The sequence below is a fragment of the Heteronotia binoei genome, chromosome 11 (genome assembly GCF_032191835.1).
Source record: "Heteronotia binoei isolate CCM8104 ecotype False Entrance Well chromosome 11, APGP_CSIRO_Hbin_v1, whole genome shotgun sequence".
Classification (NCBI taxonomy): domain Eukaryota; kingdom Metazoa; phylum Chordata; class Lepidosauria; order Squamata; family Gekkonidae; genus Heteronotia; species Heteronotia binoei.
The window spans coordinates 8553407-8575779 of record NC_083233.1 but is presented as its reverse complement, the minus strand read 5'-3'; the positions used below and the strand labels follow the sequence as shown (position 1 = coordinate 8575779).

Here is a 22373-nt window from a genome sequence, read left to right as displayed (position 1 = left end):
AATATGCAGCTGGGGAAGAGCGGAGGGCAAGTCCAAGTAACCGCAGAAAGAGTGAAGTGGCTGGGCCAAAGCCGAAAGGACGCTTAGCTGTGGATGTGTCTGTTGGTGAAAGAACAGTTTGATGCTGCAAAGAACAATATTGCACTGGAATGTGGGATGTAAAATCTATGAATCAAGGTAAGCTTGATGTGGTCAGACAAGAGATGGCAAGACTGAACATCGACATCTTGGAAATCAGTTAACTAAAATGGATGGGAATGGGCGAATTTAACTCAGAGGATCACTACATCTGTTACTGTGGGCAAGAGTCCTGCAGAAGAAATGGTGTGGTCTTTATAGTTAACAAGAGAGTGAGGAAGGCAGTAATGGGATACAATCTCAAAAATGACAAAATGATCTCGGTCCGTATCCAAGGCAAACCATTCAATATCACAGTAATCCAAGGCTACGGTCACACTCACCATTAAATCCATCCCTAACCTGTCGCTATTATACCCCGCAGCTTTTTTACAACAAATTTCCTGATCAGACCTCCCTCCATCCTTCAGTTCTAAGCAGCGTTGGTCCCGTCGTTGGTTGATCAGAGGTCTCAACCGGACCTCATTTTTTGAGCTGACATTCCACACTCGTGCAAGCGCAGTACCGTGGGATATTGTGCTTGACTTTAAAAAAAAAAAAAAAGTGCCAGCAAAAGTGGGAGATCTGCCCCCCCCCCCCCAATTTAAACACCTGGCCAGGGAGGGGAAGCCCAGGAATTCTCTTTGCTGTCTCTCCGCCTGGCGGGGAGACAGCAAAGGTGGGTGATCTTCCTCCCCCCTATTTAAACACCCCACCATGGTGTTTAAATGGGGGTGGGGAGCACGGCAACTCTCTTTGCTGTCTCTCCGCCTGATGGGGAGACAGCAAAGGTGGGTGATCTTCCTCTCCCCCCTCCATTTAAATGGGACAGGGTAAAAAACGGAATGGGCCGGAACAGGCCGGAATGGGCATCAAACAACGTAGACTGTCACAAAAAATGAACACCCCGCCAGGGTGTTTAAATGGGGGGGAGTACAGGAACTCTCTTTGCCATCTCTCCACCTGGCGGGGAGACCACAAAGGTGGGTCATCTTCCTCCCCCTCCATTTAAACACCCCACTGGGGTGTTTAAATGGGGGGGGGAGCACGGGAGCTCTCTTTGCCATCTCTCCGCCTGGCAGGGAGACAGCAAAGGTGGGCGATCTGCCTCCCCTCCCATTTAGGAAAGTTCCTCTGTGTAAGCACCAGTCGTTTTTGACTCTGGGGTGACGCTGCTTTCACAAAGTTTTCACGGCAGACCTTTTACGGGCTGGTTTGCCATTGCCTTCCCCGGTCATTACACTTTCCCCCCAGCAAGCTAGGTACTCATTTTACTGACCTCGGAAGGTTGGAAGGCTGAGTCAACGATTGCTGGCGCAATGATATCATTTGGAGTGGGCTCTCACAGGGAAGCGGATGTGCGCTTGCGACGAGTCGGCTACAATGGAGCGTTCAAACATAGAAAGTACACACAGGAGTCGTCGGAAGCATTCTTGGTCCGGATTTAATGTACTATCAAAAAAGTCCGTGTCCCAGTCGTGGCAGTTCGGGACACTAACGAGTCAATGACCCTTGCCAGATGCTGATGTTTGGACAACCACATAAAATCCGACATGCAACTGGCTTTCATCCATGCCCATCTCGTCAATTTATGACCTCAGCCCAAGTCTATGCCCCAACCACTGACACAGAAGAGGCTGTAGTGGACCAGTTCTATGAAGATCTACAACACCTTCTACAATTAACACCAAAAAAAGATATCCTCCTCATCATAGGGAACTGGAATGCCAAAGTAGGAAGTCAAAAGGTAATCGGAACAACTGACAAGTTTGGCCTTAGAAAACAAAATTAAGCCGGGCAAAGGCTAATAGAGTTTTGTCAAGAGAACAAACTAGTCATAGCGAACACCCTCTTCCAACAACCTAAAAGGCGACTCTACACGTGGACATCACCTGATGGGCAGCACAGAAATCGGATTGATTATATACTCTGCAGTCAAAGATGGAGAAGCTCCTTACAGTCAGCTAAAACAAGACCTGGAGCTGACTGTTTTATTTATTTTTATGTATTTTACTGTATAAATTATTAATGTATTTTAAACTGATCTATTGTTAGCATTCTGTGTTGTGAGCTGCCCTGAGCCCGCTCTGGTGGGGTAGGGCGGGATATAAATTGAATGAAATAAATAAATAATAAATAAAATCATGAGCTACTCATTGCAAAATTCAGGCTTAAACTGAAGAAAACTGGGGAAGCCATTTGGTCATTCTGGTTTGACCTTGCTCACATCCCTTATGAATAGACAGCCTTATGAATGGTGGAGGTGAAGAATAGGTTTAAGGAACTAGAGTTGATAGACAGAATGCCTGAAGAACTATGGATGGAGGTTCGTGACATTGTACAGAAGGCAGCAATCAGCACCATCCCATCGAAAAAGAAATGCAAGAAAACAAAGTGGCTGTCTGATGAGGCTTTACAAATAGCTGAGGAAAGAAGGAAAGCAAAAGGCAAAGATGAAAAGGAAAGATTCACCCAACTGAATGCAGATTTCCAGAGAACAGCAAGGAGAGATGCCTCCCTGAAGGAACAATGCAAAGCAATAGAGGAAAATAATAGAATGGGAGGGACAAGGGATCTCTTAAAGAAAATTGGAGAAATCAAGGGTACATTTCGTGCAAAGATGGCCATGATAAAGGACAAAAATGGTAGGGACCTAACAGAAGCAGAAGACATCAGGAAGAGGTGGCAAGAATAGACAGAAGAATTATACAAGAAGGATATTAATGACCTTGACAACCATGACAGTGAAAATAATAGAATGGGAAGGACAAGGGATCTCTTAAAGAAAATTGGAGAAATCAAGGGTACATTTCGTGCAAAGATGGCCATGATAAAGGACAAAAATGGTAGGGACCTAACAGAAGCAGAAGACATCAGGAAGAGGTGGCAAGAATAGACAGAAGAATTATACAAGAAGGATATTAATGACCTTGACAACCATGACAGTGAAATCGCTGACCTTGAGTCAGACATCCTGGAATGTGAAGTCAAATGGGCCTTAATAATAATAATAATAATTTTTAATTTATATCCCGCTGAAGGGTGGCTTAGAAAACATTACTAACAACAAAGGAAGTGGAGATGACAGTATCTCAGTTGAGCTATTCAGAGTCCTAAAAAATGATGCTGTTAAAGTGATGCACACATTATGTCAGCAAATTTGGAAAACACAACAGTGGCCACAGAATTGGAAAAGGTCAGTTTATATTCCAATCCCAAAGAAGGGTAATGCCAAGGAATGTTTAAACTATTGCACCATTGTGCTCATTTCACATGCCAGCAAGATCATGTTAAAGATCTTACAAGCTCGGATTCAGCAGTATGTAGATTGGGAACTACCAGAAGTTCAACCTGGGTTTCAGAGAGGTAGGAGAACTAGAGATCAAATTGCCAACATTCGCTGGATTATGGAGAAAGCATGGGAGTACCAGAAAAACGTCTAGTTCTGCTTCATTGACTATGCTAAAGCCTTTGATTGTGTGAATCACAACAAACTGCGGCAAGTTCTTAAAAAGATGGGAGTACCAGACCACCTCACATGTCTCCTGAGAAACCTGTATAAGGGTCAAGAATCAACTGCCAGAACAGGATATGGAACGGTTTAGAATAGGAAAAAGAGTTCAACAAGAATGTATATTGTCACCCTGCTTATTTAATTTATATGCAGAATACCATGTGGAATGCCAGCCTGGGTGAAGCACAAACTGGAATTAAGATTGCCAGGAAAAACATCAACAACCTCAGATATGCAGATGATACCACTCTAATAGCAGAAAGTGAGGAGGACGTAAAGAACCTCTTGTTGAGGGTAAAAGAGGAGAGTGCAAAAGTAGGCTTGAAACTCAACATCAAAAAAACTAAGATCATGGCATCTGGAATCACTGGAGTGCCCCACAAGTGTGGGCATCAACCCAGTGCAAGTCCTCATGCTTATATAGGATTCTACGAGGAGGAATTCCAACAAGGAGGGCTGTCAACATTATGTTGACACCAGAGGCTGTTGGGTGGGTTTGTCACAAAAGCAGCAGCAGGCCATTTACCACAATGGGAGATAAGCAGTGCAGTCTGCATGGGAACAGCTGTGAAAGTGCCATATCAGCATTCCGTTGAAAGTTATTCTCCTGTATCGACTGCCAAGGGTGGCGCACACATTGAATATTGCTCTTTCAATCCACAGTGCACTTTGCAGCTGGGTTTTACTGTGCAAAATCCACTTGCAAGCCATTGCTAAAGTACATTGAAAGTGCAGTCTTCAGAATGCATGAAAGTGCTAAGTGCATCTGCTCACCTCCTCTTGGCCCATTTTGCTGACCTGTCAAGGACAGAGACTAGGTGAAGGCTCAGAGACTGGGGAAGGAGGTCAGAATCCTCTGTGCAGATCACAGAGAAAATTGCTTCTTTTGGTTGAAAGGCTGATTATTTCCCAAACACACTTGGTGAAGGGAGTTTTGACTTTCCAAAGCTCACACTCTGAAAACCATCTTGGTCTCTAAGGTACTCCTGGGCTGGAATGTAGGTAGATGCCCAGTTACCTGCCACCAACTTTCAGGCCGTGTTTCTTCCCCATGGGAGCTGAATGACAGGTGACAACTGAACCCACCTCCCCAACAGCAAACCCTCACTTCCCCATCGCCTTTCACTGCCTGGGCCCCCATCTATACCCCTGCACTGCCTGCCCCAGAGAGCACAGGGCCAGCCTGACCAGCATCTGTGTTCAGCCCTGAGCTTTAAGAACCTTTGATGTGCCATTTTAAAGCATGTATTCTGTTGTTACTAAGTATCAGTTCCAAAATTGTCAAGCATGAGATTTCACAATAACCAGTCCTTGGGTTTTGAAACAAAGTGTGGTTTATTGATAATCCATGTGGCTCAGCCGAGCTGGGTATTGGAAGTGATACTTAGTAACAACAGAATACATGCTTTAAAATGGCACATCAAAGGTTCTATAAACAATTCTACATTCACGTGTGAAATTCACACTCTAACTTCCTTATCTCTATTGCGGTTGGCCGCATCCTGGGTCCAGGCCTCGCTGGGCCTGGGAATGAGTCCCAGGAGGTCTTATCTTCAAAGAGGACATTCCTGTATTTGTTAGTAAAAGCGAAAGAAGCAATGGAGGGGGTTTGCTACTTGGATGTGCCTGAGTATAATTCATGGTTAGTACCAATTCTATGATCTGACAATTACGGTATAACAAATAGAAAATTCACAATGCTTGACAGGTGCCCAGTTAGATGGAAGTGAATTAATTTCACTATCCTGTTGTTGTTTTTTTAAAAAAATCACCATATTGTCTCTTATAAACAAAAGCATCAAATGTGCAATGTAAAAATAAAATAATAATTCAGTTCATGGTTAATGAAATTTTTTTTAAAAAAAATCTATTATATATATATATGTGTGTGTGTGTATGTGTGTGTGTGTATTTACATTGTGCATCTTGACTGCTAAGTGACTGTGGGATTTCATTCTGGATTTCATAGAACCATAGAGTTGTGAGGGACCTCCAGGGTCATCTAGTCAAACCCCCTGCACAATGCAGGAACCTCACAAATATCTCCCCCCCCCCCACACACACACACATCCAGTGCCCCCCCCACTGCATGCCCAGAAGGTGGCAAAAACCTCCAGGATCCCTGGCCAAACTGGCCTGTGGAAAAATGACTGCCTGACCCTGAAGTGTGAATCAGCATTCCCTGGATGAGTAAGAAAAGGCCACATGATGCAGCCCTTCCTGCCCAAGTTCACAGGATCCGCATTGCTGTCGGATGGCCATCAAGCCTCCGCTTAAAAACCTCCAAAGAAGGAGAGCCCACCACCTCCCGAGGAAGCCTGTTCCACTGAGGAACTGCTCTGTCAGGAAGTTCTTCCTAATGTTGAGCTGAAACGTTATTCAATAGTTAAATAAATTATTAAATAAGGAATTTATTAACTATAAGGGGCTTGTGGTTTTGACCAAAATCATAGCTTGGGTGGGCTCCATTGGGCTGGCCCTGAGGGAACCAGAGCAGCCCACCCATTTCCCTTTCACATCCGCTTCCACTTTCTTCTGAAGAATTTCATTGGTGTGAGGGGCAGAGATGTTGGGGGCTCAGGCAACAGATTTGGACGACTAGCACTGGGCCTTGCTGTGCTGCTGACCCTCCCCCCTGCCACCCACCTCTGCGTTAGGAAATTCCTGAAGAGTTTGTGGAAGGCAGGCTTTGGGGGAGGGAGGGGCTGCATTTTCTCCAAGGGAGCTGATCTCTGTAACCAGTTGTAATCCAAGAGATATCTAACCAACACGTGGAGGTTGTCAGCCATACCCAGGAGCAAACTGTGCTGTCCCAAAATCTTCAGAAAAAAGGTGGACAGGCCACCTTCTGGGAGTTGCAAGCCTTCTTCTGGAAGGGTGTCGTGGAATGCTAAGTGTTTGTGTTGAGTAGTGGGCAGTGAACCAGGGAGACCAGGGTTCAAAGGCCTGTGAAGCCCCTTGAAGGTCTCAGATCCAGGAACAAAAATAAAGGCCTCAGATCCAGGTAGGGTTGCCAATCCCCAGGTGGGGGCAGGGGATCCCCCGGTTTGGAGGCCCTCCCCCCGCTTCAGGGTCATCAGAAAGCAGGGGGAGGGGAGGGAAATGTCTGCTGGGAACTCTGTTTTTCTCTATGGAGATTTATTCCTATAGAAAATCACGGAGAATTGATCTGCGGGTATCTGGGGCTCTGGGGGGGGCTGTTTTTTGGGGTAAAGGCACCAAATTTTCAGTATAGCATCTAGTGCCTCTCCCCAAAATACTCCCCAAGTTTCAAAACGATTGGACCAGGGGGTCCAATTCTATGAGCCCCAAAAGAAGGTGCCCCTATCCTTCGTTATTTCCTGTAAAAGGAAGGAATTGAAAAGGTGTGCCGTCCCTTTAAATGTGATGGCCAGAACTCCCTTGGAGTTCATTTATGCTTGCCACACCCTTGCTCCTGGCTCCGCCCCTAATGTCTCCTGGCTCCGCCCCCAAATTCTCCTGGCTCCACCCCCAAAGTCCCCAGATATTTCTTGAATTGGACTTGGCAACCCTAGATCCAGGAACAAAAATGAGCCTTTTCTTCTCTTCCTTTTTGCTTTATTTTGAAATGTGTAGGATGGGAAGGATTATATCCCACTGAACATTCCACTGTGTCCAGACGGGGACTCCAACCCTAAAATCTGCATCCTGGAAGAGAACCTGAGCGACTGTATCAATCGCTGGAGTGCAGTGGAAGCAGGGTAAGGCTTAGCCCTCTCTCTCTCTCTCGTCTGGGGAGAAGCCGCCTTTAGAGCCAGGTGGCTCGCAAAGTTGCTCTTGAAAGATTTCCATGTTAGCAAAGTGTGCAGTCATTTTTACCAGCAATACACCAGGGATGCTAGGAATTCCACGCATTTATGGCCAGGGATGCCAAGAAATCTGCAGAAAGCCCCAGTCAACATTTATGTTTACCTTGTTTGCATTGCCTGTTTTTGTGTGGATTGTTTGCTTGCCATCCAAAGCACAAAAAACACATTGTGGGTGTTTTCGCACTCACGTTTTACTGGCGCCACGACCATCCTGACGCCGGCGAATCTGCATGGATTTCGCACCAGAAGCGCTGGCGCTCCCAGAAGCGCCGGCTACTTCCGTCGCTAAGCCAGCGCAAACGTTTTCCTGCATCTTTGCGATTTCCGTTTGCGCTGGCTTAGCGACGGAAGTAGCCGGCGCTTCTGGGAGCGCCGGCGCTTCTGGTGCGAAATCCATGCAGATTCGCCGGCGTCAGGAGGGTCGTGGCGCCAGTAAAACGTGAGTGCGAAAACGGCCATTGCGTTTTGCATCTGCTCAACACTGGTATCTGTTATGACGACTGGCTAGGCAGCAACTGCTCTGAGCCTGAAATGGGCAAGGGAGAACCTGGCACACTACCCTGAGCTCCTTGAAGGAAGAGCAAGTTAAGTATGTTCTTGGGAGAGAGGTAGCTAGAGAAAGACAGTGCATGCATGGAATGAGAAGGTTTTGTGGAATAGTTCTATGCAAGGTTATTCCTCATTCTGCACCCTCTTTAATATAGGAAGGGTTGAAGGGGAATTCATTAGGGGTGTGCAAAAAAAGCCCACTATTTGGGGGGTTCAGGTATATTGAACCCAAAAAAATAGTATTTCCTGATATCCCCAAATCCCAATACTGGTGTAATATTCGGATTCATAAAATATTTGGGATTTGGAACCAAGAAGAAAAAAAAAAAGATCCAGGCCTGGCTCGTTTGCAGCTCAGTTTAAACCCAGACGAGGCAACCTGGAGCTGTCAATTGTCGCCACCCTTTCCAGTCCTTTACATGCTGGGCGTTTTCGCACTGACCTTAATCAGCAGCGACGCCCCTCTTCACCGCGCAGGATCTGCGCGGATTTCGCACTAATTGCCGCGGAGCACCCAGAAGAGCCGGAAAGTCCCGCAGCTTTTGCGGCGCAAATGGAAACTGGTTTTTGGCGGTTTCCGTTTGCGCCGCGAAAGCCGCGGGACTTTCCGGCTGTTCTGGGTGCTCCGGGGCAATTAGTGCGAAATCGACGCAGATCCTGCGCGGTGAAGAGGGGGGTCGCTGCTGATTAAGGTCAGTGCGAAAACGCCCGCTCTCTCCAAGCTGAGAGCCCTTTGAATGCCCTTTAACTGCAGCTATCCAGTGTTCCTGAACACAAACTTTTTTGCACACAAACTTTTTTCCATTCTCCAATCCATTCATAAAGACCACACTCTTTTCTATTTTGTATGTTTTGTATGACAACCTCCACGTGTTGGTTAGATACAGGGGAGAGACGGTGGCTCAGTGGTAGAGCATCTGCTTGGGAAGCAGAAGGTCCCAGGTTCAATCCCCGGCATCTCCAAAAAAGGGTCCAGGCAAATAGGTGTGAGAAACCTCAGCTTGAGACCCTGGAGAGCCGCTGCCAGTCTGAGGAGACAATACTGACTTTGATGGACCAGGGGTCTGATTCAGTATGAGGCAGCTTCATATGTTCATATGTTTTCACTCTCTGGAATTTTGCATAGATGGCATCTTATTTTCTTACGTTTCAAAAACCCCAACAAAACAGGTTTATAAGTTCATGACTAGCCAGCCTGCAATCTCATTTTGTTTTCAGGATCAACACTAAGAATCGGCCACTCAGCGTGAAGACATTTGATGAGGTGCCAGTGGGGACAGAGAAAGCCACACAGGAGGTAGGCACATTTTCTTTCAGACCCTTTCCTCCAACAACAAAGCCAGGGCCTCCTGACTCGGGGATTAAGAGGCTGACTGCCTCTGAGCATGGCCGTTTCCTTTAGTCACTGTGGTTTGTAGCCACCTTGATAAGAAATGCATTTTTCCTTTGGAGGTTTGAACTGAGCAAAACCTTCACTTGGAGTTTTTATAAAGTTTATTTTTCCCCCTCTCTGGGCAGAGAACAGGCAGGAAGAGGAGAAGTCAGTTCAGTTGCTTTCCAGACTTACCTCATCCCACCTTCATGCAAATGCTAATTAGTGACAATGAGATGGTCAAGTTCCCCTCCCCCTAGAGACTTGGAGGTGTTAAATACTAGAAAGACTTCAGGAAGAATCTCCAGGAAAAGCTTATCTTACCTGGCTTGACCTGGTCAGTAGGTGGGGAAAAAAGAAGTGATAAACCTTCTGGAAGTAAGGAGGAAAGTGTCTTTGGTGCTGATTCCATCAGAGCAGACAGAACTCTTGACTGAGGTCTGGAGAAGGCAGCCATTAACCATGTGCTCGCCTGGAGAGCTGGAGAAAGCTTCGAAGTAATGGTCGCTCTGTAGAGATCTGTAACCTCTTAAAGCTAAGGAGCCTGTCATATATTTTAACATCTAATAGGTTATGTTTTAACATACCCTATTAAGGTATATTTTAGGGTATATTTTAACATCTAATAGGGTAACAGAGGAACTGAATTTTACCCATTTCTTTTATATCCCTGGCTCAGTCTGGTGTGCTAAACATATGCATGTAAACATTTTCTTTTTAGTAAATACTTTATAACTTTTGATGCTGGGAGCGAAAACACACACACACCCCATTTAGGACTCGCTATTTTAAAAGGAGTGCCAGGGAGAAGGCAGGCAGTGGGCAAGTGGGCAAGGGTGCACATGGCAGTAAATGGTCCTCACGGTGACCAGGCCCTGGGCAGCAGGAGACACAGAGGCAAGGCCACAGAACTTGGAGGGAAAGCTGGGAGTCCTGAACCTCCCAGCAGGCAATTCCTTATAAAGGTCAGATGGTGGCAGTGATTACTTGAGACAGAGAGAGAGATAGAGAGAAGCCTTTCCAGGTGTTGGGGAAATCTTGCAGGAAAGGAGGGAACAGGGCCTGCAGGCCAGAGCACAGCTATCCTGCGTTAATCTGTTCAATGCCCCTTTAGAGCTGCTTATGGCCGTCACTGAATCCTCTGGCAGCAAATTCCACATTTTAACCACTAATTGTATGAAGAAGTATTTGTTTTTGTCCATCCTGAATCTTAGGAAAGCCAAACACATACTCTCACATACTCTCACGTTGCCTTCTGACTTCCTCATGCCAGTTGAGGGTGGCACTGCTGATGGTGTGGAGACCCCATGGTCAGATTCTGCCCCACTTTTGCTGCTGGTCATTCAAGCTGCTCTTATAACACAGGGAGGGGCTCCGCAGAGTTGGCATCTCAGATAATGTGCATAATGTTCAACAATTGATTTTTTAAAAAGTGAAGGGCTCTTATCCTTGCTGGGTGCATCCAGGATTTAAAATGTCAGAAAAATCAAAGGGAAGAGGGGAAACGATGACGTTGTCTTTGCTTTTTATACATTTCACTGCCCTCACCAGACCAGCTGTGTTCATTAAATTGATACGGATTTTTTAAAACTTCCCCAAGAAAGAAGCTCCTTTATCTTCATGAAACTAACAGAGGAAATCTTTTGCAAGCTGAGCATGAGCAGCAGCATCAAATGGAACCACCGGCAGCTGCAAGCCAGGTGGCTCAAAGCCTGTTTCTTCCAGGAACATCCGTGGATGTAAAGGAAGGATGGGCAGGATTCCGGCTAGATCAGAGCCATCCCTCTAGGACACAACCAGATTTTTTGGGGGGGGGAGGATGTTCCCACCCCCTTCCTCTTCACAGCCCTCCTGAGATGCCTCTTGGGCATCCCCCATGTGGGTCTCCTGGCAGGATCGCTGCTGAACTGCACGCACGCACATGCACCGGTTGAGTCAATTCAGCCTCCATGACCTGGGAGCAATAGCTGTGGCTATAGCAATTGTCATGATTGTAGCGACCCAAGAGATTCTACTGTGATAGGGACACAGCTCCATCCATTGGCTGCCAGTGCCGTCTTAGAAGCATGGGTCATTGCTGCAAAGCCTGGATGAGAACTGGGCATGCCGTGTGGCAGTCCTGGGAGCTTTTGCCCCCATCCCCATGCCTTTTCAAGTATAGGAACAGTTGGTAGTTTCCCAGTTGCTAACGCAGCTGCTGTGACCAAACAGATTTCCCTGGTGGTAGTTTTTAAATTTCTTTGTGGAGTTATGCTATTTCTTTCATTTTAAATTTCTTTTTGGAGTTATGCTATTTCTTTCATTTTAAATTTCTTTGTGGAGTTAGGCTATTTCTTTCATTTTAAATTTCTTTGTGGAGATAGGCTATTTCTTTTATTTTAAATTTCTTTGTGGAGTTATGCTATTTCTTTCATTTTAAATTTCTTTGTGGAGTTATGCTATTTCTTTCATTTTAAATTTCTTTGTGGAGTTATGCTATTTCTTTCATTTTAAATTTCTTTGTGGAGTTATGCTATTTCTTTCATTTTAAATTTCTTTGTGGAGATAGGCTATTTTTTATTTTAAATTTCTTTGTGGAGTTATGCTATTTCTTTCATTTTAAATTTCTTTGTGGAGATAGGCTATTTCTTTCATTTTAAATTTCTTTGTGGCGTTATGCTATTTCTTTCATTTTAAATTTCTTTGTGGAGATAGGCTATTTCTTTCATTTTAAATTTCTTTGTGGAGTTATGCTATTTCTTTCATTTTAAATTTCTTTGTGGAGATAGGCTATTTCTTTCATTTTAAATTTCTTTGTGGAGCTAGACTAGTTTTTGTATATCTCCGCAAGGAAAAGGGCTAGAGACTTGTTTTTTAAAAAATGAATGAATACTGGCTGGGAACTCAGAGAACCCGATGTGTATTTTGGTATAAGGATATATTGATATAGCACTATTAAATCACCAAAAAAAATTCTCTATAGTAGGGAGAGCTGCCATGGGGAAATGGCTACTGTGTAGGTGGGACCAGAAAAATCCAACGTTTTCCACCTGCACAGCAAGCTTTGCTGTGATTTTCCTCAAAACTCTGGAGTGTAAGCAGGTTTGAGAAGCATTGGAGAAAGCCCAGAAGATGCATGAATGCAGCACAATGCTGTGTAGAAACTGGGATAAGTCTCAACTGAAGAAGAAGGATATTGGATTTATCTCAGAGTGGCTCACCATCAGAGTCTCAGAGTGGCTCACTCCTTTACCTTCCTCCCCTCCAGCAAACACCTTGTGAGGCAGGTGAGGCTGAGATAGCTCTCACAGAAGCTGCCCTTTCAAGGACAACTCCTATGAGAACTATGGCTGAATCAAGGCCATTCCAGCAGCTGTAAATGAAGGAGTGGGGAATCAAATCCATCTGTGCACTTAACCATTACACCAAACTGGCTCTCTGCCTTGAACTCAGAGCAAATAACCCATGCAGAAGCACCCCATGTGTCGGTTGCTTGCATGCTCCCTCCTTGCCTTCTCTTGTGTGATCAGACCCAATTACTGACTTCCAGCTCAGTGCATAGTTTTATATGTTTCCTCTTATTTGTAATCTTGATTCAGAGGAGGTGCAAAACCAAAGTTTGGCCGTTTGGCTGTTTAGTGGTTTGCACTAAATCAGAAAGTAATCAAACTGTAGCAAGGATCATATATAGAGGGTTGTTAAAGGATATTATAGCATTGGAAAAAGTGCAGAAAAGGCCAACTAGAATGATTAAAGGTTTGGAACACTTTCCCTATGAAAAATGGTTAAAACGCTTGGGGCTCTTTAGCTTGGAGAAACGTCGACTGCGGGGTGACATGATAGAGGTTTACAAGATTATGCCTGGGATGGAGAAAGTAGAGAAAGAAGTGCTTTTCTCCCTTTCTCACAATACAAGAACTTGTGGGCATTCGATGAAATTGCTGAGCAGTCAGGTTAAAACGGATAAAAGGAAGTACTTCTTCAACCAAAGGATGATTAACATGTGGAATTCACTGCCACAAGAGCTGGCGGCGGCTACAAGCATAGCCAGCTTTAAGAGGGGATTGGATAAAAATATGGAGCAGAGGACCATCAGTGGCTGTTAGCCACAGTATGTATGTTTATATATGTGTGTGTGTCTGTATATGTATGTATGTATATGTGTGTGTGCATGTATATATACATGCACACATATATTGGCCACTGTTTGACACAGAGTGTTGGACTGGATGGGCCACTGGCCTTTTCGAGCAGGGCTTCTCTTATGTTCTTATGTGACACAGAGTGTTGGACTGGATGGACCACTGGCCTGATCCAACATGGCTTCTCTTCTGTTCTTATGTGACACAGAGTGTTGGACTGGAGGGGCCACTGGCCTGATCCAACATGTCTTCTCTTATGTTCTTATGTGACACAGAGTGTTGGACTGGAGGGGCCACTGGCCTGATCCAACATGTCTTCTCTTATGTTCTTATGTGACACAGAGTGTTGGACTGGATGGACCACTGGCCTGATCCAACATGGCTTCTCTTATGTTCTTAATACTGACCCAGAGATGGGGGAGGCAGGGGGCACTTCCACATTTGACCAGCGTGTGGAGCCATTTCAGCAGCTACAGATGATCCAAATGAAGTGGCAGGGTAGGGAAGACTTTCCCTTGCCCTTCCTGAGCTTCTCCAGGATTGAACACTTATTGGGTGTTTCTGTTTGATAGGATCACTGGATTTAGGCAAAGCACTTTTTTTTTTGCAGTTACAGCTGAGTTATGGCAACCCCTGGTGAGGTTTTCAAGGCCAGAGACATTCAGAGGTGGTTGGCCGTTGCCTGCCTCTACATTGCAACCCCGTACTTTCTTGGTGGTCTCCCATCCGAGTACTGACCAGGGTTGGTGCTGCTTAGCCCCGAGACAAAGCCGTATCTTATACTAGTACGAGACCCTTCAGAACAGGCTGGGCGGGGCTTGTAGGTTTTAGCCATGCCGGACGTGCTGCAGCTATAAGTAAAGAAAATCTGTCACACTGTACAAATGCCGTTTAGAAGAGTTAGCAAGAGTGAACAGCTGAGATCAGCATCAGCCCTTTAACTTGACTTCCATCTGCATTGGCTGTCTTCACCAGGCTGCATTCGCAGCCACTCCCTTTCTTTCTTGTGGTTGTAGTTCTAGTTTGATGATGGGAATATGGCCCTCTTGAAGATGCTGAAGCTGCCCTTTCCTTGCCTCCTCTTTCTGTAGGAATGCGAGTCAGATAGTGGGATGGTGCTGACCTTGGATGAAATCAAAAGCCGGAAGAGGCTGGAAATCCGCTCCTGGCCCTATGGGATTATGGCTCTGGCGTAAGTACCTGACATTGGTTATGTTTTCAGAGGATAGCCGTGGTGGTCTGCAGAAGACCTAGATTTGAGTCCAGCAGCACCTTAGAGAACAACAAGATTTGGGGGGTATAAGCGTTAGAGAGTCAAAGCTCTGATGAAACTTACACCCTCAAAACTGTATAGGTCTTTTGGGTGCTATTGGTTATATTGATATCCCCTTGTAAATTAGCCAGTTCTATCCTTGTCTCGTGATGAAACTTGGCTCACAAAGAATGAAATATGATACAGATGCAGAATCAACTTGTAGCCCTGAGAGATATAAAAAAAGATAGTCCCCTGTGCAAGCATCAGTCGTTTTCGACTCTGGGGTGACGTTGCTTTCACGTTTTCATGGCAGACTTTTTACGGGGTGGTTTGCCGTTGCCTTCCCCAGTCATCTACACTTTCCCCCCCCAGCAAGCTGGGGACTCATTTTACCGACCTCGGAAGGATGGAAGGCTGAGTCAACCTGGAGCCACCTGTCTGAACCACCTTCCGCTGGGATTGAACTCAGGTCGTGAGCAGAGGGCTCCGACTGCAGTACTGCAGCTTTACCACTCTGCACCACGGTAATGCCATATAAATAATTGCAGAGGTTAAAGGGCCAAAACAGATGAATGTTTGGGGATTCATGAGTGGATCTTCAGATAAGGTTCCAGCTCTGAGTTGGAAAAGATTGGGGGGTGGGGTGTTAGAGTCTGAGGAGCACAGGGTTTGGAGAGGAGAGGGACTTCACGGAAGTATAATGCCAAAGAGTCCCAAAGCAGCCATCTTCTTCAGGGGAACTGTCACCTGGAGGTCACTTGTAGTTCCAGGAGATCGCCAGCTACCACCTGGATGTTGGCAACTCTACCTTCACGGCACCTTTGAAAAAGCATTTGCAGTCCAGAGCTCCGATGTTATTCTGTGTCCATTGCAAGAGTTCTCCTTCCCAAGATGGAGTGTGCTTTCTAAGTCAGGGGAGCTCTTAGCAGATCTCATCCCCAGTTGATTATTTTTCTTGTATTTCATTCTTTGTTTGAGGTAAGGAAAAAAATGGCAAGGCTGCAGTGTAGAATGGTCCTGTCACAAAATTTGTGGAAGCTGTTTGTTATTTGTGAGGAGTTAAGAGAGAGTGACAGAGAGAGACAGACAGAGGATTCAGTGGCGCTAATTTCAGGGTTGAAGAAGAAAAGTAGGTTTTTATAGCCCTCTTTTCTCTCCCTTAGAGAGGCTTACAATCACCTTCCCTTCCTCCCCCCACATCAGGCACCTTGTGAGGTAGCTGGGGCTGAGAGTTCAGAGAGAACTATGACTGGCCCAAGGTCACCCAGCAGGCTTCCTGGGGAGGAGTGGGGAATCAAACCTGGCTCCCCAGACTGGAGTCAGCCACTCTTAACCTCTACACCACACTGGCTCTCAGGGCTGAGGTTTATTTATACGACTTTAAATCCAGCTTTGATTTTTCTGTCCCAGGCTTGTTTTCTCTTCTTTAGTTTATTGAAATAAACTCAGATTAAACTGAAAAAGCTCAGATGGACCAAGGGGACGCCTCAGCAGAGGTGTGTCAAGCATGCGGGTTCAATGACGAGTCGAAGTTGATACAAAGACTAAGTTTATTGATAGACCGATACTTTGGTGCAACAGGTTCTTGAGAGTAATGCTGCCAACACATTGATACAATACTTTTAAGGCTTACTTCTAAAGGATTCCAAGGAATGGGGTTGCGGGATAGCATTCACACATAAACTATCATAAATGTCTACATTCCCATAGTGTTATCAGGACTGCAGCCTTGCATTCCCCAGATGGCTCATACTCCCTTACAGGAATGTATGGGAAGGTGCTGATTACTTGGTTTCAGTTCTCACTACTTCTAATAATAAGCCATAAAGCAAGAGAGGGGGGAAGGGAAAGAATAACAAGCTAGCAAAGTTGGATCCTCCATGCGGATGACACCCAGCTCTATCTGCTTATGGATGGCCGGCCTGCACCCCAGAAAATCTGGACCGGGCGTTACAGGCCATGGCTGGGTGGCTCAGACTGAGCGGGCTGAGGCTAAATCCGGCGAAGACTGAGGTCCTTTGCTTGGGTCGTCGGGGTCCGGGGGGGGGGAAATCCCCCTGTCAGTTTTTGACGGTGCGCCGTTGATAGTGGCGAACAGGGTCAAGAGCCTGGGGGTACTATTGGAGCCTTCCTTAAAGATGGAGGCTCAAATAGCAGCCACTGCCAAGTCTGCATTTTTTCATCTTAGGCGGGCAAGGCAGTTGGCTCCCGTCCTGGAGCGCGACGATCTAGCAACAGTGATCCATGCTATGGTCACCTCGAGGTTGGACTACTGCAATGCCCTCTACATGGGGCTGCCCTTGTGCCGAACCCGGAAGTTGCAATTAGTGCAGAATGCCGCTGCCTGGCTGTTATTGGGGCTCCCAAGATGGGAGCACATTCGGCCGGGGCTCCGGGTTCTGCACTGGCTGCTGATAATATACCGAGTCCGGTACAAGGTGCTGGTCATTACCTTTAAAGCCCTATATGGCCTAGGACCTGCCTACCTGAGGGACCGTCTCTCCCCACATGTTCCCCAGAGAGTACTGAGATCGGGAACCCAAAATCTTCTCGTTGTCCCCGGGTCAAAGGAAGCCCGCCTGAAATCTACCAGGGACAGGGCTTTCTCTGTAATGGCCCCTTCCTGGTGGAACCAGCTGCCAGAAGAGGTGAGGGCCCTGCGGGACCTTACTCAGTTCCGCAGGGCCTGTAAGACAACCCTCTTTCGGCTGGCTTATTGTCAAGTCGGCTGAATTCAATAACGAGTCTCTTGATAGAGTAACAAGTTTATTGTAATCAGAACTAGAGACCATGGCAGAGATTGAAGGACTGAAATACATATGCACTAATCCAGTATTTAAGGTATGAATCTAAAGGATTCCTACGGGGGGGGGGCAATCTATGCAACACATCTTCACACTAGGATGCTACTTCTTTCGTTCCCAGGCCGAAGCCTTGACACCCCATACTCCCCACAGAGAACAAGGCTGGGAAGGCGCCACTATCTTGTTCACATGTTAGCATTTCAAAGCAGGTTACACAACAAAGGCCTTTCTAGTGAGGGGGCAGGAAAGTGGGCTAGCAGCCCCCGGTGTACACTGTAAAGTACCCAGACTCCTTTACTTCAGAACCAAACTTAATACAGATATTGAGTAACTCATAGCAGACTTGACATACTGCCCCCCCTAGGGCCCCCCCCCTGCCGGGCGGCCTTGCAAGGAGGGCGATCCATATTTATGGCTCCGGAACTCGGGCCCCGAGAGGCTCCGGCACTCCCCCTTCGAGGGGAGGGTTGGTGAATCTTGCAAATGCCATTTGGACGGCTCCGGAGATCTGCGCAGTAGGCTGCAATGAAAAACAGGGTGGACTTTACCAAGGGCAGGGGGGAGGTCTAACTCTACTGTCACCGGGTTGATCACCCGCTTGATTTTGAATGGCCCTAAGAACTTAAAAGCCAATTTCCTAGACGGTTGTGCCAGAGGCAGGTTTTTTGTTGACAGAAATACGGAATCCCCCACCTTCAAGTCCCAGACTGGCACATGGCTTTTATCGTACTGTTTTTTATACGCCTCCTTAGCCAGCTTCAGGTTTTCTTGAATGGCTGGCCAGCATTGGCTGGGACCTTGCCACCATTGCTCGAAACTTGAGCCCGTCAATCCCTCCCCCCCTGGCAGCATGGGGATCGGCTTTCCCTCATACCCAAACACTGTTGCAAAGGGAGATGCTTTTGTGGAACTGTGAGCGCTGTTGTTGTAAGCGTATTCCGCGAAGGGGAGGAGGTCCACCCAGTCTGACTGGCGTAGGCTCACAAAGCACCGTAGGTACTGCTCTAGCACCCCGTTCACTCTCTCAGTCTGTCCGTCCGTCTGGGGGTGATAGGCAGAGCTTAGCCCCTGTTCCATCCCTAATAATTTACAAAACTCCCGCCAGAAGGTGGCAACGAACTGAGGCCCCCTGTCACTTATGACCTTGTCAGGGATGGAGTGATGCTTGGCCACGTGGTCGAAAAATAAAGTCGCTAGCTTCTTGGCCGTGGGTAATTGGCTGCAGGGGATGAAGTGGGCTTGTTTTGAAAACGTGTCCACTACCACCAGTATGACTGTTTTCCCCCGGGAGGATGGTAGCTCGACTATGAAGTCCATTGACACTACGGCCCATGGCCGCTTTGCTGTTTCCAGAGGCTGTAGGAGTCCCGGGGGTTTCCCCCCCCTCTTTTTTGCCATCACACACACCGGGCAACCAGCTACAAAGTCCGACACATCCTTCTTTAGAGACGGCCACCAGAACTGCCGGTGCACTAAGTGCAAGGTTTTTACATAGCCGAAGTGCCCAGCTAATTTGGAGCAGTGACATAGTTGGAGAATTTCTTTCCTTAATGTTTCCGGGATGTACAGTTTCTCCCCCTTGTACCAAAGAGCGTCTTTTCTTTTCTGCAACCCCTCCGGCCGCCCACCTCCCTCCCGTTCGGCCTCTAGGGTGATTCGTTCTTTGCTTAGCCCACTCAATTCCTTTTTCCTCTGTGAGCGGGTAGTGACCATAGCCGCCACTTGTGTGGGGGGGATCAGGGAATCTACCACTTCCTCTCTCTGGCTCTCATGCTGTGGGAGCCTGGACAGGGCGTCTGCTAGAAAATTGCGGGTCCCCGGGATGTGCTTCAGGGTGAAGTCGAATCTGGAGAAGAAACCCGCCCACCTGATTTGCTTTTCACTCAATTTTCTTTTCCCTGTTAGTGCCTCTAGATTTTTGTGGTCCGTCCATATCTCAAAGGGCACCCTGGCTCCCTCCAACCAGGACCTCCAAGTTTTCAGTGCAAACATGACAGCGAAAGCCTCTTTGTCCCACACTGACCAGTTCCTCTGCTCCTCTGAGAACTTTCGCGAAATGTAAGCACAGGGTCTCAGCTTCCCCTCCTCATCCCTCTGCATGAGAATGGCTCCTACGGCGACATCGGAGGCGTCGCATTGGACCACAAACCCCTTCCGCTCATCTGGGTGGCTTAAGACCGGCTCGCTTGTGAACAGTTGTTTAAGCCGGTCGAAAGCCGCCTGACAAGTCGGTGTCCAATTCAGCCTGGCCCCTGGTCGCTTTGCCTCCTCCCCCCTCCCCTTCGTCTTCAGGAGGTCTGTTAGGGGCAGAGCGATCTGGGCGAACCCTTCAATGAATGTCCTATAGAAATTGGAGAATCCGATGAAACTTTGGAGCTGTCTACGTGTCCTCGGGGGGGCCCACTCTAGAACTGCCTGAACTTTAGCTGGATCCATGGCCAGCCCGTCCCCAGACACCCGGAAGCCCAAATAGTCTAGTTCCGTGCGGTGGAACTCGCATTTAGACAGCTTGGCGTAGAGCTGGTGCTTCAGCAGGGTGGCCAACACTTCCCTCACTAGTTTCACATGGGATTGTTCGTCTTGCGAATAAATAATGATGTCATCAAGGTACACCACCACCCCCTTGTACAGAAATTTCCGCAATACATCATTTATGAAATTCATGAACACCCCAGGTGCCCCTTGCAATCCAAACGGCATGACTAAATATTCAAATTGCCCCATCGGGGTGTTGAACGCCGTTTTCCACTCATCCCCCTCCTTGATGCGCACTCGGAAGTACGCGTCCCGCAGGTCAAGCTTTGTGAAAATCTTCCCCCACGCCACCGTGCTTAGCAAATCTTTGATGAGGGGGATGGGGTAGGCGTTTGACATGGAAATCGCGTTAATCCCACGAAAATCAGTGCAAAGCCTAAGACTGTGGTCCTTTTTCTTTCTAAACAACACGGGGGCCGCGTGGGGGGCCGTCGCGGGTCTGATGAACCCCCTTTTCAAGTTCAAGTCTAGGAATTTTCGCAGCTCCTTCTTCTCAGCCCACCCCATTTGGTAGAGCTTGGCCCTGGGAAGGCTTTCCCCGGGGATTAGTTCTATCGCGCAGTCTGTGCTCCTGTGGGGGGGTAGCTGGTTGGCCTCCCGCTCACTAAATACTTCCATCAGGTCGCGGTAGGCGTCCGGGACATGGTGCACCTCTTCCACCAGGACGCACGCCCTCTCCCGAGCGGCTGGCGCTCGTGGCCCCCATGCTGCCTGCCAAAGGTGCTGGTTGCAACTTGGGTCAGGAAATCTGATGGTCTGGGCTCTCCAGCGGATGAGGGGCTCGTGCTTCTCCAACCACCCCACTCCCAGGACCACGGGGTAGCCACAGGCGGGCGCGATCACAAACGTCTCTGAGTCCCAGTGGTCCTCAATCCCCAGGGGGCACGGCTCAGTCTCTTGCGTGCATGGTTCCCCCCCCATTACTGACTCATCCATCTGTTCAAAGTGCATGGGGTGGGGCAGTTGTAAGCGTTTCAACCCCAGAGCCTCCACCACCTTGGGGGAAATCAGCTCTCTATTACAGCCCGAGTCTATGAGGGCCCGGATCTGTAGGAACCTTTTTAGCTTTGGGTTCAACAATTTGACCACTATAAAGTACAACCTTCCCGTGGGTCTCACCGTTAGCGGTGCCTCCTCTCGGTCGACCTGCTGGTTGGCACCGTTCAAAGCAGGTCGGCGTCGTTTCCCGCTGGCTCCTCTTCCCACGCCAGCTCGGCCAGCTCCTCTGACAGACGCACCTCCTCCTCTTGTAGGTCGTCTTGCACCAGGAGCGCGCTGCTCTTCGCCGTGTCCTTAGGGCGGCCGGTGGTTTTCTTGGGGCCGGGGGTGCCCGGGCGGGTGGCTCCCTGCGGTGGGGCGGCCCCGGTGGCTGATTGGGGGCAGCCGGAGGCCAGATGGTTGGGGTCCCCACACCGGAAACAACGTCGGGGCCCCCCCAGGGCAGCCACCGCCTGCTTCTTGACTTTAGGTGGCTCAGCCTTCCCGGGGCTTGCTTTCGGCGTTCCCCTGCCGGCGGCCAGTGCTTGGCGCAGCATCGCCACTCGTTTCAGGTTGGTCTCCACCTCCCCCGTCAGCTGAATCCACCCCACCAGGGTATCGGGGCGGGCTTGCGTGAGCGCTCTATCCAGGATGCTCGGGTTCAGCCCATTGGTGAAGTGCTCGATCTTCATCACCTCGTTCCAGTTCCGAGCCCGGGCGGCGTTGGCCTGGAAGTCGGCCGCGTACTCTCGGATGGATCGGGCCCCTTGCTTCATGTTCCGCAGCGCCGCCAGCGCTCGGGTTTCTTGCAGGGGGTCCTCGTACTGGGTCAGCAGGGCTTGCACGAAAGTGTTTACGAAGTGGAGGACCGGCTGTTGGTTTCGCATAGGCTCACATACCACTTCTTCGCTGCGCCCCGTAGCTTCGACCCGAGGTAGTCCACGCGGCTCATCTCATCGGGGAATGAGTCCCCCCAGTAGTGCATGTAGCTGTTCGCCTGGATCGCGAAGTAGTTCACTTCCTCCGGGTCCCCGTCGAACGTGGCGTCCAGTTCCCGGCCTCCCCCCAGGTCTCTTTGTCTGACCGGGGCAGGAGGGGGTGCCGCTGGGGCTTGCGGGGCCGCTCCGGGTGGAGGGGCGGCGGGGCCCTGTTGAACCGGGGGTCCCCGCGGACCCGCCGGGGCTGGCTGTTGCTGGCGAGCCCCGGTCACCCCCAGCGCTCTGCCCAGCTGCGCGGTCAGGGTCTGCATCTGGTCCTTGAGGTCTCTCACCGCCCCGTCGATCTCCCTGCGGACCATC

General features: G+C 48.4%; 1 protein-coding gene across 2 annotated transcripts in view; it reads left to right on the top strand.

Moving 5' to 3' along the window:
* LOC132579251 (vascular endothelial growth factor receptor kdr-like) overlaps positions 1-22373 on the top strand; it is a 242832-nt gene that overhangs the window by 206190 nt on the left and 14269 nt on the right. For both annotated transcript variants that reach the window (XM_060249494.1, XM_060249493.1), the window contains exons 26-28: positions 7229-7353; positions 9229-9307; positions 14595-14695. In XM_060249494.1, coding sequence (XP_060105477.1) covers positions 7229-7353; positions 9229-9307; positions 14595-14695 — 305 coding nt within the window. The remainder of the gene's footprint in view (positions 1-7228; positions 7354-9228; positions 9308-14594; positions 14696-22373) is intronic.